The sequence below is a fragment of the Urocampus carinirostris genome, chromosome 1 (genome assembly GCF_059441175.1).
Source record: "Urocampus carinirostris isolate Australia breed hairy pipefish chromosome 1, RoL_Ucar_1.0, whole genome shotgun sequence".
NCBI classification, from domain to species: domain Eukaryota; kingdom Metazoa; phylum Chordata; class Actinopteri; order Syngnathiformes; family Syngnathidae; genus Urocampus; species Urocampus carinirostris.
In genome coordinates, this window is record NC_142349.1 from 72271912 (window position 1) to 72287080 (window position 15169).

Below are 15169 nucleotides of genomic sequence, written 5' to 3' on the forward strand. Positions count from 1 at the left end.
AGAGATAAGTAGAGAAAAGGAGAAGGAGAGAGAGTCAGAAAGAGAGACAAAGGGAGATAGAGAGCAAAACAGAAAGAAGCAGAGAAAGTTCCAGTTGCTGCGGTGGTGCTTGTCAACATCCAGAGGCTCTTAGTAATGCACACTGTCCCTTTAAAATGTAATCCCAAAAACTGTCCGCTTCCCGCAATTGAAAAAAAACGTAGAGAAAAATGTTGGCATTTTTTACCTCCACGCAGGACGGCCTCCATTCCTCCTGCTCGTCTTCCATGTCCTGGTCTTCTTCTCCCGTGTCGTCCTCGTCCCGGACTCCGTTCTCCCGTCCTCCATTTTCCTTCAGCGAGCGGTTTTCCTCACGAAGCCTCTTCAACATGCTCCTTCGAGCCGAAGACACATCAAAACCATTCCGATCAAAACCGGGGTGTGATTAAAAAAAAAAACACAGAGCGAGCAGGAAACGAACCACATCTGGCTGACGGAACGGAATCCCTCCGACTCCGACTCCGCCCGGTGTCCTTTCAGCTTCAGTTCGAGCGTCTGGCTCTCGGGGATTTCTCGCTCTTCATCGTCTCTTTGAGTCTACCGGAGAAGGACATTGTCAACGACTTGGAGAACTACCTGGAGGTGGTCAAACTATGGATCGTGGCCCACCCCTGCGCTGCGCGCATCAATGAATAGGATTTGAGACATGTGTGAGAGTGATTCAATTGTAGACTGAGAGAAGATTTGAAGTGTTTTTGAGTGTGTTGAAGGATTTTATACGATTGACTACAAGTTACATGTATTCAGTTTAATGCAATCAAAATATTCACAGACAGGCAGTGTGAAAGACATAAGTGGCAGATGTTTGGTCTAGGACACTTCTGATAACAGGATGCCTGGACGACCAGAGATTATTGGGTCCAAAACAACTGCCTTGGCACGCCCATGGGAGGAGCCGACACGCCATCATGCGGGGAGAAGACAACCAAGAAGAGAAAGCTAAAGTTAGCTGCAGATGACACATAGCCAATAGGGGAAAAGTAGGATGTCTTTGCCTTGTTTGTTAAAATTCTGTGATTTTCTTTAAGACTTAAATAATCCTGTTGCTAAATTTATAAAGGTTTTTTAATATTCATTTTCTGGTCACCGTGGCTCAGGAGGTAATTGTCAGAACCCGAACAGACGTTGGACCCATACGCGTAACGTTTTCACACAAGCTTTATTTTACGGGAATGGGGCAGTCATGCGCGTGAACACACGATCGCTGGGGGGGGAAGAAGTGAGACATAGAAGTCAAGCGCGGGAAAACGGGAAGCCGGAGGCAGATAAGATTGAAACCGGACAGGACAGACGGGATCGATACCAGATACAGGATACACGGGCAGATACTGAACAGGATGCAACAGACGGGATCGATACCGACAGGACAGACTGGATCGATACCGGATAATGGATACAACAGCAAAATACTGGACAGGACGGGACAGACGGGATCGATACTGTATACCGTTTACTCGAGCAAGATACAGGACGGGACCGATATCGGATACTGGACAGGGCAGGACAGGATCGATACTAGATACACAAGCAAGATACCGGACGGGACAGACGAGATCGATACCGGATACTGGCTACAACAGTAAGATACCGGACAGGACGGGACAGACGGGATCGATACTTTATACTGTTTACTCGAGCAAGATACAGGACGGGACCGATATCGGATACTGGACAGGGCAGGACAGGATCGATACTAGATACACAAGCAAGATACCGGACGGGACAGACGGGATCGATACCGGATAATGGATACAACAGCAAAATACTGGACAGGACGGGACAGACGGGATCGATACTGTATACCGTTTACTCGAGCAAGATACAGGACGGGACCGATATCGGATACTGGACAGGGCAGGACAGGATCGATACTAGATACACAAGCAAGATACCGGACGGGACAGACGGGATCGATACCGGATACTGGCTACAACAGCAAGATACCGGACAGGACGGGAGAGACTGGATCGATACCGTATACTGTTTACTCGAGCAAGATACAGGACGGGACTGATATCGGATACTGGACAGGGCAGGACAGGATCAATACTAGATACACAAGCAAGATACCGGACGGGACAGACGGGATCGATACCGGATACTGGCTACAACAGCAAGATACCGGACAGGACGGGACAGACGGGATCGATACTGTATACCGTTTACTTGAGCAAGATACAGGAAGGGACCGATATCGGATACTGGACAGGGCAGGACAGGATCAATACTAGATACACAAGCAAGATACCGGACGGGACAGACGGGATCGATATCGGATACTGGATACACGAGCAAGATACTGGACAGGACGGGACGGACAGGATCGATACCAGATACTGGATACACGAGCAAGATACCAGACAGGGCGGGACAGACCGGATCGATACCGGATACTGGATACACGAGCAAGATACTGGACAGGACGGGACGGACAGGATCGATACCAGATACTGGATACATGAGCAAGATACTGGACAGGACGGGACGGACAGGATCGATACCAGATACTGGATACACGAGAAAGATACCGGACAGGACGGCACAGACTGGATCGATCCAGGATACTGGATACTGGAACAAAATACTGGACTCGACGACTGAATAACTCTCACATGAGTCTCAAATGCATACGCACTATTCATTGAGATGTGTGGTGTGTGTGAGAGGGATTTTCAGGTTTGAAGGTGTAGGATGTGTGAGAGTATTTCAGTAATAATGAAAGGAGAAATTGAAGTGTTTTTGATAGTGAGTGGTATCGATGTGAGAGGAATGTAAAAGAGTTTTCTTAGTATGTGAAAGTGTTTTGTTTTTTCCTATGAGAATACCCTATTCATTGATGTGTGAGAATCTTTTAGGTGTGTAGTACTTTTATAAAACAACAAAACACTCTTATATTAATAAAACACACATTTTCCCATTCCTCTCACATATAAGGCCACAAACTCATAAAGACACTTTAAATGCTCTCTCACTCTACTGCTGAATAACTCTCACACAAGTCTCAAATGTTTACACACTATTCATTGAAGTGTCTAGTTGTGTGAGAGAGATTTTCAGGAGTGTGGTACTCTCATATAGAACAACAAAACACTTACATTTTAAGAAAGACCATCTTTTCCTATTCCTCTCGCATATAAGGCCACACATTCTTAAACAAAACTTTAAATGCTCTCTCATTCTACTCATAAAACACTCTCACACAAGTCTCAAATGCGTACACACTATCCATTGATGATGTGTGGTGTGTGTGAGAGATTTGCAGGTGTGAAGGTATTAGATGTGTGAGAGTATTTGAGGGGGAAAATGGAAGTGTTATGAGAGTGTGTAGCATCAATGTGAGAGGAATAGAGGGGAAAAGGTGTTTTCTTAGAATGTGAGAGTTTTTCTTTTTTCGTATGAGATTATTACACTATTCATTGGTGTGTGAGCATTTTTCAGGTGTGTATTACTCTTTTATATAACAACATAACACACATTTTCCCATGCCTCTCACATATAAGCCAAACACGCTTAAAAACACTTTAAATCCTCTCTCACTCTACTACTTAATAGTTTTCACACAAGTCTCAAATGCGTACACACTATTCTTTGATGTGCATAGTGTGTGTGAGATGTGTGAGAGTATTTCAGTAGTAGTGAGGGGAACATTTTTGAAGTATTTGTGACATTTATGTGAGAGGAATGTAAAAGTATTTTCTTAGAACGTGAGAGTGGTTTTTTATGTGAGAGTATTACACTATTCACGGGTGTGTGAGAATATTTCAGGCATATAGTACTTTTACATAAAACAACAACACAGTCTTATTTTATCAAAACAGCTTTTTAAACTCCTCTCACATTAAGGCCAAACATTCTTGAAAACACGTTAAATCCCCTCTAACTTTACTATTGAATAACTCTCACACAAATCTCGAATGCGTACACACTATTCATTGACGTGTGTGGTGTGTGTGAGAGGGATTTTCAGGTGTGAAGGCATAAGATGTGTGAGAGTATTTCAGTAAGAGTGAAAGGAAAAATGGAAGTGTTTTTGATAGTGAGTGGTATTTATGTGAGAGGAATGGAGAGGGGAAAATGTGTTTTCTTAGAATGTGAGAGTTTTTCTTTCTTCGTATGAGAGTATTACAATATTCATTTGTGTGTGAGCATTTTTCAGGTGTGTAGTATTCTTTTATAAAACAACAAAACACACCTTTTCCTATTCCTCTCACTTATAAGGCCAAACACTCTACTACTAAATAACTCTCACACGAGTCTCAAATGTGTACACCTTATTCATTGAGTGTGTGTAAGATGTGTGAGAGTATTTCAGTAGTAGTGAGGGGGAAAAAAGTATTTGTGGCATTTATGTGAGAGGAATGTTTTCTTGGAACTTAAGCGTTTTGTCGTTCCGTACGAGAGTATCTGACTCCCGGAAAATCTCTCTCCCGCAGGACACACGGTGTAAGAGAGTGCAAAATCCAACCTGAGCGTCCGACGGCGCTTTTTCCTCCTCTTCTATGCTGTCCGTGAACTCATCACTGCTGCCGTCCTCATCGTCTCCTTCGTCCTCTTCGGAGCTCCCGTCTGGAAAAAGACATTTTTTAGTTTCTATTTCTGCTCTCTCGTGTCTCTTTGACGGCGAGTCACAGGGTTGAGGGGAAATGTTATGTCATCGCTATCCAGGCGCACAGGAAAAAGGGGGAAAAAACAGAGGGTGGAGCGCTACAAGCGGGGAGGAGTTACAAACTAGTGCAAACTACTCCCTCTGAGGGACCAGGGTAGGGTTACTTTAACTGGATTACTTTCAATGACTTTTGGATTACTCTAATATCAAATATGCTAATAAAAGACAAAAGAAACTAAATATGAATAAAATGGTGACTCACAACACGTGATAAGCTTTCTCTCCTGGCTTTGATCTCTTTGATCTCCGGCAAAACTAACATCAAATGCGACAGAAACAAAATGAAAATAAATCCAAACATCATTTTTGCCGTTCCATGTATTCCGTTACTCCCCAAGCCTGCACAAAATTTAGTATTTTTATTCATATTTAGTTTCTTTTGTCTTTTACTGGCATTTTGGTATTGGAGTAATCCAAAAGTAATTGAAAGTAATCCAGTTAAAAAACACATCGAGTATAATAGAAGGACTGAGAAAGCAATGGGGATTTTAGGTTCTTCACAATATGGATGGATATTTTCCAGGAGCAATGACATTTCGTATCGATCTAGTCCTCTCTATCTATTCATCCATCCATCCATCTATCTATCTATTTGAACCTCTCTATCCATCTATCATCCTTCCATCCATCCAACCTACCAACCCACTCTATCCATCCATCCATACAACCAACCTTCTCTATCTATAAATCTAAACATCTCAATCCATCTATCATCCATCCATCCTACCAACCCTCTCAATCTATCGGTCTATACCTCTCTATCCATCTAATCCTCTTCATCATTCATCCAACCCTCTCTATCCATCCATCCATCCATCCATCTATTAATCTAACCCTCTCTATCCATCCACCCAACCAGCTTCATCCATCTATCTATCTATCTATCTATCCATCTAACACTATATATCCATCCATCCATCCATCCATCCCTCTCTATCCATCTATTTATCTATCTATCATCTAACCCTCTCTATCTATCCATCCATCCCTCTCTATCCATCTATTTATCTATCAATTTACAGTATCTATAATCTATCCATCCATCCAACCCTCTCTATCTATGCATCTATCCATCCCAACCTATCTATTTATATAAACTTCTCTATCATCCATCTAAATTTCTTCATCATTTATCAAACCATCTCTATCCATCTATCTAACCATTTTCATCCATCCATCCAGCCCTCTATCCATTGAACCTTTTATATCTATTTATCTATCTATCTATCCATCCATCCATCAATCCAACCCTTGCTCTCTATCTATCCATCCATCTAAACCTCTCTATCATCCATCTAACCATCTCAATCCATATATCGGTCTATCTATCCATCTATCTATCTATCCATCTATCTAGAATCTATCCATCCATCCACCAACCCTCTCTATCTATGCATCTATCTATCTATCTATCTATCTATCCATCCATACAACCCTCTCTATCCATCTAAATTTCTTCATCATTTATCTAACCATCTCTATCCATGTATCGATCTAACCATTTTCTATCCATGTATCTATCCATCAATCCATCCAACCAATCCTCTCAATCCATTGAACCCTGTATATCTATTTATCCATCTATCTATCTATCTATCTATCTATCTATCTATCCAACCAACCCTCTCTTTCAATTGAACCATCTATATCAATCTATCTATCCATCCATCCAACCCTATTGCACCATGATGACTTTGCACCAAATGCAATATTGCACAACCGTTACGATACAACGTTATCACGACAACCCTGTATGTAACATCCCACATGCCGACATTCTCGTGTAAATACCATGTAAATCATAACTATAGCCTTATTCCCCTTGTTTTATAACATTATCTTCTCTGTTCCTTTATCTTCTTGCTCATACCCTCACTATGTGTAAAACTGGAGTGTCATGCCCAATTTCGTTGTCACAATATGTTAGCCCATTTGTAACAATGACAATAAAGGTATATTCTATTCTATTCTATTCTATCTATCTAACCATTTTCTTTCCATTAATCCATCCAACCAACCCTATCTAGCCATTAAACCCTCTTTATCTATCTATCTATCTATCTATCTATCATCCACCCAACGCTCTCTATCTATCTATCTAAACCTCTTTATCCATTCATCTAACCATCTCTATCCATCTATTGATCTATCTATCTAACCATCTTCTATCCATCAATCCATCTATCCAACCAACCCTCTCTATCCATTGAACCCTATATATCTATTTATCTATCCATCCAACCCTATCTATCTAACCATTTTATTTCCATTTATCTCTCCATTAATCCATTCATCCAACCAACCCTCTCTAGCCATTGAACCCTCTTATCTATCTATCTATCCATCCATCCATCCAACCCTCTCTATCTATCCAAACCTCTTTATCCATTCATCTAACCATCTCTATCCATCTATTGATCTATCTATCTAACAATCTTCTATCCATCAATCCGACCAACCCTGTCTATCCATTGAACCCTCTATATCTATTTATATATCCATCCAACCCTATCTATCTAACCATTTTATTTCCATTTATCTCTCCATTAATCCATTCTTCCAACCAACCCTCTCTAGCCATTGAACCCTCTTTATCTATCTATCTATCCATCCATCCAACCCTCTCTATCTATCTATCTATCTATCTATCTAAACCTCTTTAGCCATTCATCTAACCATCTCTATCCATCTATTGATCTATCTAACCATCTTCTATCCATCAATCCAACCAACTGACCCTCTCTATCCATTGAACCCTCTATATCTATCCATCCAACCCTATCTATCTAACCATTGTCTCTCCATCTATCTCTCTATCAATCCATCCACCCAACCCTTTCTATGCCTTGGACCCTCCATATCTATTTATCTGTCCATTCATCTAACCCTCTCTAACTCTCTATCCATCTGTCCATTAAAATCTTGAAGAAAAATACAGTAAGAAAATATGGCTAAACACTGAATATACAAAACAATCCTTTTCTATCCCTCTATCCATCCATCCATCTCTTTCTAACTCCCAATCAAAGCTATATCTAGAGTCAAGAACACACTCACATTCCCAGAACATTCATTCCACTTTGCTCTTCCCAACCTGACACTGAACATTGAGCCTACAGCAAAACAAGGAGTGATGCCCGACAGCATACATTGCTTTACCCCCTCGGCAGCATAGTTAAATCCCACCTCGTCCCGCCCCCCCGGGTTAGCCAGTTCAAGCTGTGTCGATATTATTCATTCCTAACTATCCTTTGCCAATTACATCTATCCCTCACACACAGTCTTGCATCCGTTAAATTAGATGACCTCACATCCAGAGCACATTTCACCCCATCCATCCAACCATATTTGGGGCTTCCTCTCATTCCATTTCCCACCACTTCTGCACTACATACTCTCAGTCAAACAACCTTCATCAAATCCTTCCATACGTCCAAACATCTCACCACACCAGTTATTCTCCCTCGTTCCTCATTCCTTAACCTTTCCAGTAGTGTTACTGCACGCATACTCCGCCAACATCACATTCCCAAAATTTTGAACCTATCTGCTCCTTAACTCTCAAACCCCCATGCCATACATCACTGTTACCACCACGCCTTCACGCAATCCTCGCTTTGCATCCGTTCAAAATAGTGAAAATACAAACATTTACATAACACATATGCAGAATGACTATTGTTAAAACGGGCAGCACGGTGGCGCAGTGGTTAGTGCGTGTGTGGCGCAGTTCTGAGGTCATGGGTTCAAATCCAGCTACCAGACTTCCTGTGTGGAGTTTGTATGTTCTGTGTGAATGAGCGAGTGAGTTGTCTGTCCCTGTGTGCCCTGCAATTGGCTGGCAACCAGTTCAGAGTGTCCCCTGCCCACCGCCCCGAGATAGCTGGGATGGGCTGCAGCACCCCCGAGACCCTACTGAGGATAAGCGGTGCAGATAATGGATGGATGGATGGATATTGTTAAAACCCATCCATCCATTATCAGCACCGTTTATCCGCCCGAAGATAGATGGAGCCCATCCCAGCTATCTTCGGGCAGTGGGCAGGGGACACCTAGGGACAATTTGGACCGGCCAATTAACCTGACATGCATGTTTTTAGAATGTGGGAAAAAAGCGGAGTGCCCGGAGGGAACCCACGCAAGAACGGGGAGAACATGCAAACTACGCACGAGGTTCGATCTCATGACCTCTGGACTGTGCCGCATACGTGCTAACCACTGCACCGCTGTGCTGCCAGATATATATATATAACAATATATATTTTAGTCATCATTATATATAGTTTCTTTTTTGTAGATTTTCATTTGATTTTTTTCTTTGTAATTATTGTTTTGGGAATTTCTTTTTCATTTTATACTTCTTTTGTATTTTTAATTTATTTTTTTCTTTGTAATAATTGTTTTGGGAATTTATTTATTTTTATTTATTTATTTTAATTTATTATTTTTATGTGTTTATTTTATTTATTATTTTTATTTTATTATTATGTTTTTATTATTTATTTTTATTCAACAAAAATAGTGGCTGTATTTGAGGTACACTAGCAAAATATACCTTTAAATATATATACACACCTATATATATATATATATATATATATATATATATATATAGTTTGTATGTTCTCCCCGTGCTTGCGTGGGTTTCCTCCGGGCACTCCGGTTTCCTCCCACATTCCAAAAACATGCATTTCAGGTGAATTGGCCGGTCCAAATTGTCCCTAGGTGTGAATGAGCGAGTGAGTTGCCCTGCGATTGGCTGGCAACCAGTTCAGGGTGTCCCCTGCCCACTGCCCGATGATTGCTGGGATGGGCTCCAGCACCCCCGCGACCCTACTGAGGATAAGCGGTGCAGCTAATGAGATGAGAAAAAATGATGTGTGTGTTATTCCAATTCTATACTGTGGGAAAGAATAAGTTTTTGAAATTGATGGAGAATACATGACTTCAATCATGATGTGATGATGCATTCATGTTTATTTCGAAATCGTGTCAACTAAATGAAGTTGGTACTATTTTGTTTTTAAATTATTACTGTTATCACTTTTCAAATATTTTTTCGTTTATTTTTATATCAACTTACTGTTTACCGTTTTGTTAGAATTTGGTAAATATGTTATGCTGCCGCTTTTGAAATATTTAGTTTGGTGGGTTTTTAAACAAATGTTTTTTCATAATTATTATTATCATTTATGTATGTATATACATATTTTTATTTTTTTTGCAGATTTTTGGCCTTTTTTGTACCGTGTCGTCTTTTTTTGTAAAAAAAATATATTACATGATATATTTAGGCTTTTTAAAAATATGTCGTTGATAAATTTAAATTTGTGTACTTGAGTGATGTATGAGTTAAGTTACTATATTTTACTCATCATTATATATAGTTTCTTTTTTGTAGATTTTCATATTTGATTTTTTTCTTGGTAATTATTATTTTGGGAATTTCTTTTTCATTTTATACTTCTTTTGTATTTTTAATTTATTATAGTTTATTAATTTATTTATATTTTAAATATATATATATATATATATATATATTAAATAAAAAGCAAACTTATGTCAAGCACATAAAGTATTTGTTTTTTAATAACAAAATTCAATTTTTACTGAAAATAATTTTGCTCAGTATAAATATTGTTTCCCATTTGTATATTTAAAAAAACAACCACAATAGCGAGGTGATAAGAATTTTGATTATTTTAAATACTATTATTCTAATACCTTTATATTTTCATTTATAGTGACAGCTTATAAAAATGTATTCATTAGTATTATTTTGTTTAAAATATTGAGATTTTCTAGTGAGAAATTGTGCATGCTCCGGTATTTGCAACTTTTATGATTATGCATTTATTTTTTGGAGCAATAAATCATGCAAAGGGAAATACTTTTTAAAGTTGTCTTGAGCTGAATGTAGTGCAGGGCAGTTATGTATTCATTTCCTTAATTCAGAGTTCTTTGTTAAACCAATTTCTCCTTCGTTTTTAACTGCTCGACATCAAGACAGCTTCAGGGGGAAATGTATATAATATATATAAGTTGCACATTTAATTATAGGAAAAGGGGTTTATTTGTTTATTTTATTTATTTATTTTTATTCAGTATTTGTATGTGTTTATTTCATTTATTTTTATTTAATTTTACTTATTATTTATATTTTATTTGTTTATTCTTGTTTATGTATTTTAATTTATTTATTTTATTTTATTATATAGGTTCATTTGGTTTTGGATATTTAATAAAAAGAGTGGCTGTATTTTAGGCTAGCAAAATATGAGATAGAAGTATACAACTATATTACTACTACTACTATGTAATTGGGGAATTGATTTTGATTGCTTTTTCATTTTTATTCAATTTCTGTGTTTTTGTACCATGTCAACTGGGTGCCTATGGAAAGGTTGGGCCTTTTATTTCAAGAAGAGGTGTTTCCTGACTTTTATTTTGAAAGGGCGGGTTGACTTATACCACCCTCAAACAGGTTGAACAGAAAATGTGATCATGTTGTGTAATATACCATTGCTGCAATATCCAAAGTATTGACCTTGTTTTTGTCATTTTATTTCACAATGGAATGTTTACAATAAATATAGGGGGTGGGGGGAGCCAGAAAATGTAAATATGTCTTTTTGAAATTGCAGCAACCTGATCTTTGAGTTCAAGTAAACTTGATCAAAATGGCTTTCTTGATAAAATAGGGAACAAAATAATATCATAGCGTCATATATAGTGGTATGAAAAAGTTTAGTTTGTTTTTGCTGGGTCTAAAACGACCACTGAAGTGTGGGAGAGCTAAAAAAATATTGGCTAAGCGTAGAAGAAAATGCACCAGGCAAAGACTTAAGTTTTTTAGCCAGTTGCAACCGGGGAGATGAGATCTTTCTATTCTCTCTCGCTCAAATCTCGATCTCAACCTCAAGACATCGAAAAGTACTGGTATGTAGAGAAAAAAGGCAAAAGACCCCAACCCTGGGGGTGGTCTTCACCTTCAAACAGACGCAGAAATGGAACATCAAACTGATAAGATACACAACTTGAGCAAATACGTTTAAGCCTACTTTACAGTTTTCTCTGACGAGTGTCAACACAGGATCCTTTAAACAATCGTCAAATGACCTAAAAGTTCAAAATTGTGGTTTAAAGGGAGGATACAAACCACTAGCTCAGATATTTCAATGTCAGAATAAGAGTGAGGAAATGGAAGACTACAGGCACCGTTGTAGTTGGTATATTTGACTGAACCTTTTCATACCACTGTAAACTCAATTTTAAGATCAAATTCTGAATTGGGACCTTGTTAATATTCTTTCAAACAAGAAAAAAAAAAAAAAAAACAAGAAATTCTCTTGAACAAACACCAAGAACATGTGTTTATTTGATTGCTTTTGAAATACAAAATTGACAAAGAATATCTGAGATCAGATCAAGAGCTTCCGGCACGGATTCAACACCAAATATATTGAGAAATGTACTAATTACTAACTACGAATCTCGTGCTTCTAATGAAAAATCTACTTCTAATAGTGCGTTCTTTTTTATAAATAACAAAATTGTGAAAACAGAGATTCACCTACGAGCACAAATGGAATGTACAAGACTGTGAGAAAATGAAAACATTGTGATCGAGTTTTTTTTATGTTATGTAGTGAAAAAAAAAACATACATTCTGGGTTCATAACAAATATCAATGAAAGTCTTTCATTTTTTTAACATTGCTGATTATGGCAAAAAAAAATGTTGATTATTTCAATTTTAAAATTTCGTATTTCAAGATATTTTATCACTTGTTTTAGACGTAAAATAAGAAAATACGCATGATAAGAATATTTGTTTACTGTGGAATGTAGCACGTTTGTCCCTATTATACAAGGGTAAAATCTCATATTTTCTGATTAAAAAATATGATTTATTACCATGTCAGATTTTAGGAATGATTGGTCCTATGTTACTAGAGAAACAAGTTGAAAATGACTGAAACTGCAGAAAATGTGGATTATTTTGAATTTGATCTTAATAATATGATGAAGGATTGATATTCAATTTTTTTAATTATAATTTTTTATTAACTTTTTTTCCACAATTATATATATTTATAATTATTAATACATATACATATTTTTAAAGTAAAACAATAAATACATTTTCAAATATTAATATAATCCCATGATTTATATATATTATATATATTTTTTTTAGTTTGCTTATTTTGTTTTGATGTTTCTCCATATAATTTTCCTTTTTTTCCTTTTTAAAAATAATAATAATTCGGTGTTTTTCAATAAAACAAAATCAAATAAAATGTTTAATTAATACATTTATATATATACATTTTAAAGAAAAAAAAATACATTTTCAAATATTAATATAATCCCATGATTTTTATGAATATAAATTCATTTTTTCCTTTGCTTCTTTTATTTTGGTGTTTTTCCATATAATTTTCCTTTTTAAATATAATAATAATAATTTGGTGTTTTTTAATCAAAAACATTTTTATTTTCATTTTATTTTTTGTTTGCTTTTTTATTTTCTGCAGAAAATTTACTTTACAATATTTCTAACTTGTTTTTGTAGAAAAATAAGGTTTTAATGTTTTAATATTCCTGATTAAGGAAAAAACGTTCTGGAGGTATTACAATATAATGAAACCGTATGTTAGTTAGCTCTAAACCATAATTAGCAATATAAAAATCATAAAAGGCAATATTTCAACTAATTTGTAATGAATCCAGAATGTATATTATTATTATTTTTTTTAATGGCAAGAAAAAACAAACACTATATTCCCATTTTCCGAGACAGTCCTTAATAATATAATATGGTGATCGTAAATTTCAAATACCTACGGTGAAGCGGCTCCAATTTAGCTCGAAAGGAATCTAGAAATCTTCTTTCCTTGCAGACGAAATGGCTAAACGGACGATTTCACGGGGACAATAAGGCAAAAGTTTCGTGTCTTTTTCAGCAAAAAAAACTGCAATTCTAAGTCATTCTACACTCGAAACACATAAATATATTATTAAACACAACTCCATTGCAGTTAGTCAGGATAAGCTCGCATCACAATGAGGTTAGCATGTGTTTTTCTTATGCGAGAGCGCTCCCGAAGGCTAAGAAGCGCAACTGCGCCCGTCCCCACCTCCTAAATCGGGCCGCCTTTTGTTGGCCCTTTCCAGGTCCAGGGCCAAGTTCTGGATCCGGGACAGAACCTCTTCCAGTTGTCCGCGGAGGGCCTGAACCGAGTCCAGTTGGGTGTGGAGGACCGAAACCTGGTCTGGGCTGCTATGTGGAGAAAACAGTTGGGCAGACTTTCAAAATAAAATCAATCGACTGCTGCAGACTGGGAGCTGTTTTAAGAGGGATCGGGCATTTGGAAATAAGGATTACCTTTATTGTCATTGAAGGATTGTTTTCTTTGCAGCCTCAGTTTTTACGAAAATATTTCCAATTTACAAGGAGTTTAACAAAGACAATAATAGAATAGAATCGTGTACTAATAGTAAACTATACTTAAAAAATATATTAATAATAAAATTATATTTTTTTATCTATTTACTGGATTTTTTATTTTACAGCTGCAAAGAAATTAAGGGAAATACATTGTAAAATATTAATAATGTACTTATCTTATTCTTTCGTTTTCTGTCAATTTATTTTAGTGTGGGGATGAAAATGAAGAAAATACATTGTGAAATGATGAAAATGATGTCATGATAATTTGAAAAATGTTTTTTAATAAAGTTTTTCGGATTTTTCTGAATGCACAAAAAGAAAGAAAATAAATGCAATAATATAAATAATGTACTAATAATATGAAAATGTATTCCTTTCACTTAATTTGATTTTGTTTTTTGTCTGGGGCTGCAAAAATTGAGATCAATACAAAGAAAAATAACTGAAATAATCTACTAATAGTCTATTCAAAAAACAAATGTTAACAATATTTTCCCATTTTGTGAGGAGTTGTAAAAATGAAGGAAAATACATGGTAATAAAACGTTATGTAATAATACATTTTTTTTGTAAAAAATATTGCTTTTTTTCTCTCAATTTTTTAAACTTTATTTCTTTATACTTGCCTCACGATATTAAACTCATTTTTTTCTTACTTTTCTATATTTTTCTAAATTTTTTCCTGGATTTTTTTTTCATACTTCCCTATATTTCTCTCATTTTTTTACTGGATTACTTTACTTAACCTCTCACCATTATTTCTCAATATGTTCAATTATTTTTCTTAATTATATTTTGCTCAATTTATGACCTGCATTGTTCCACTTTACCTTACCTACATTTTCTTTTAACTGGATTTTTCCCCCAAAAGTGCTTATAAATGTCACAAGATGTCAAAAAATATAAAGCTCCGAGTAAATACTTTATGAGTATACCAGGAAGGATTAAAAAGCAAATAAAATGACAATAATTTGAATATTTTCAGGGGCTTAGCTTGAAAAATACACT

At 36.5% G+C, this 15169-nt stretch overlaps 1 protein-coding gene across 1 annotated transcript in view; it reads right to left on the bottom strand.

Annotated features, from left to right (window-relative positions):
* Positions 1–15169, bottom strand: part of LOC148376750 (myomegalin-like) — a 76472-nt gene that overhangs the window by 42427 nt on the left and 18876 nt on the right. Inside the window, exons 15-18 of the mRNA XM_088350362.1 lie at positions 13848–13990; positions 4505–4605; positions 461–576; positions 227–374 (exon numbers count right to left, since the gene is read on the bottom strand). Coding sequence (XP_088206488.1) covers positions 227–374; positions 461–576; positions 4505–4605; positions 13848–13990 — 508 coding nt within the window. The remainder of the gene's footprint in view (positions 1–226; positions 375–460; positions 577–4504; positions 4606–13847; positions 13991–15169) is intronic.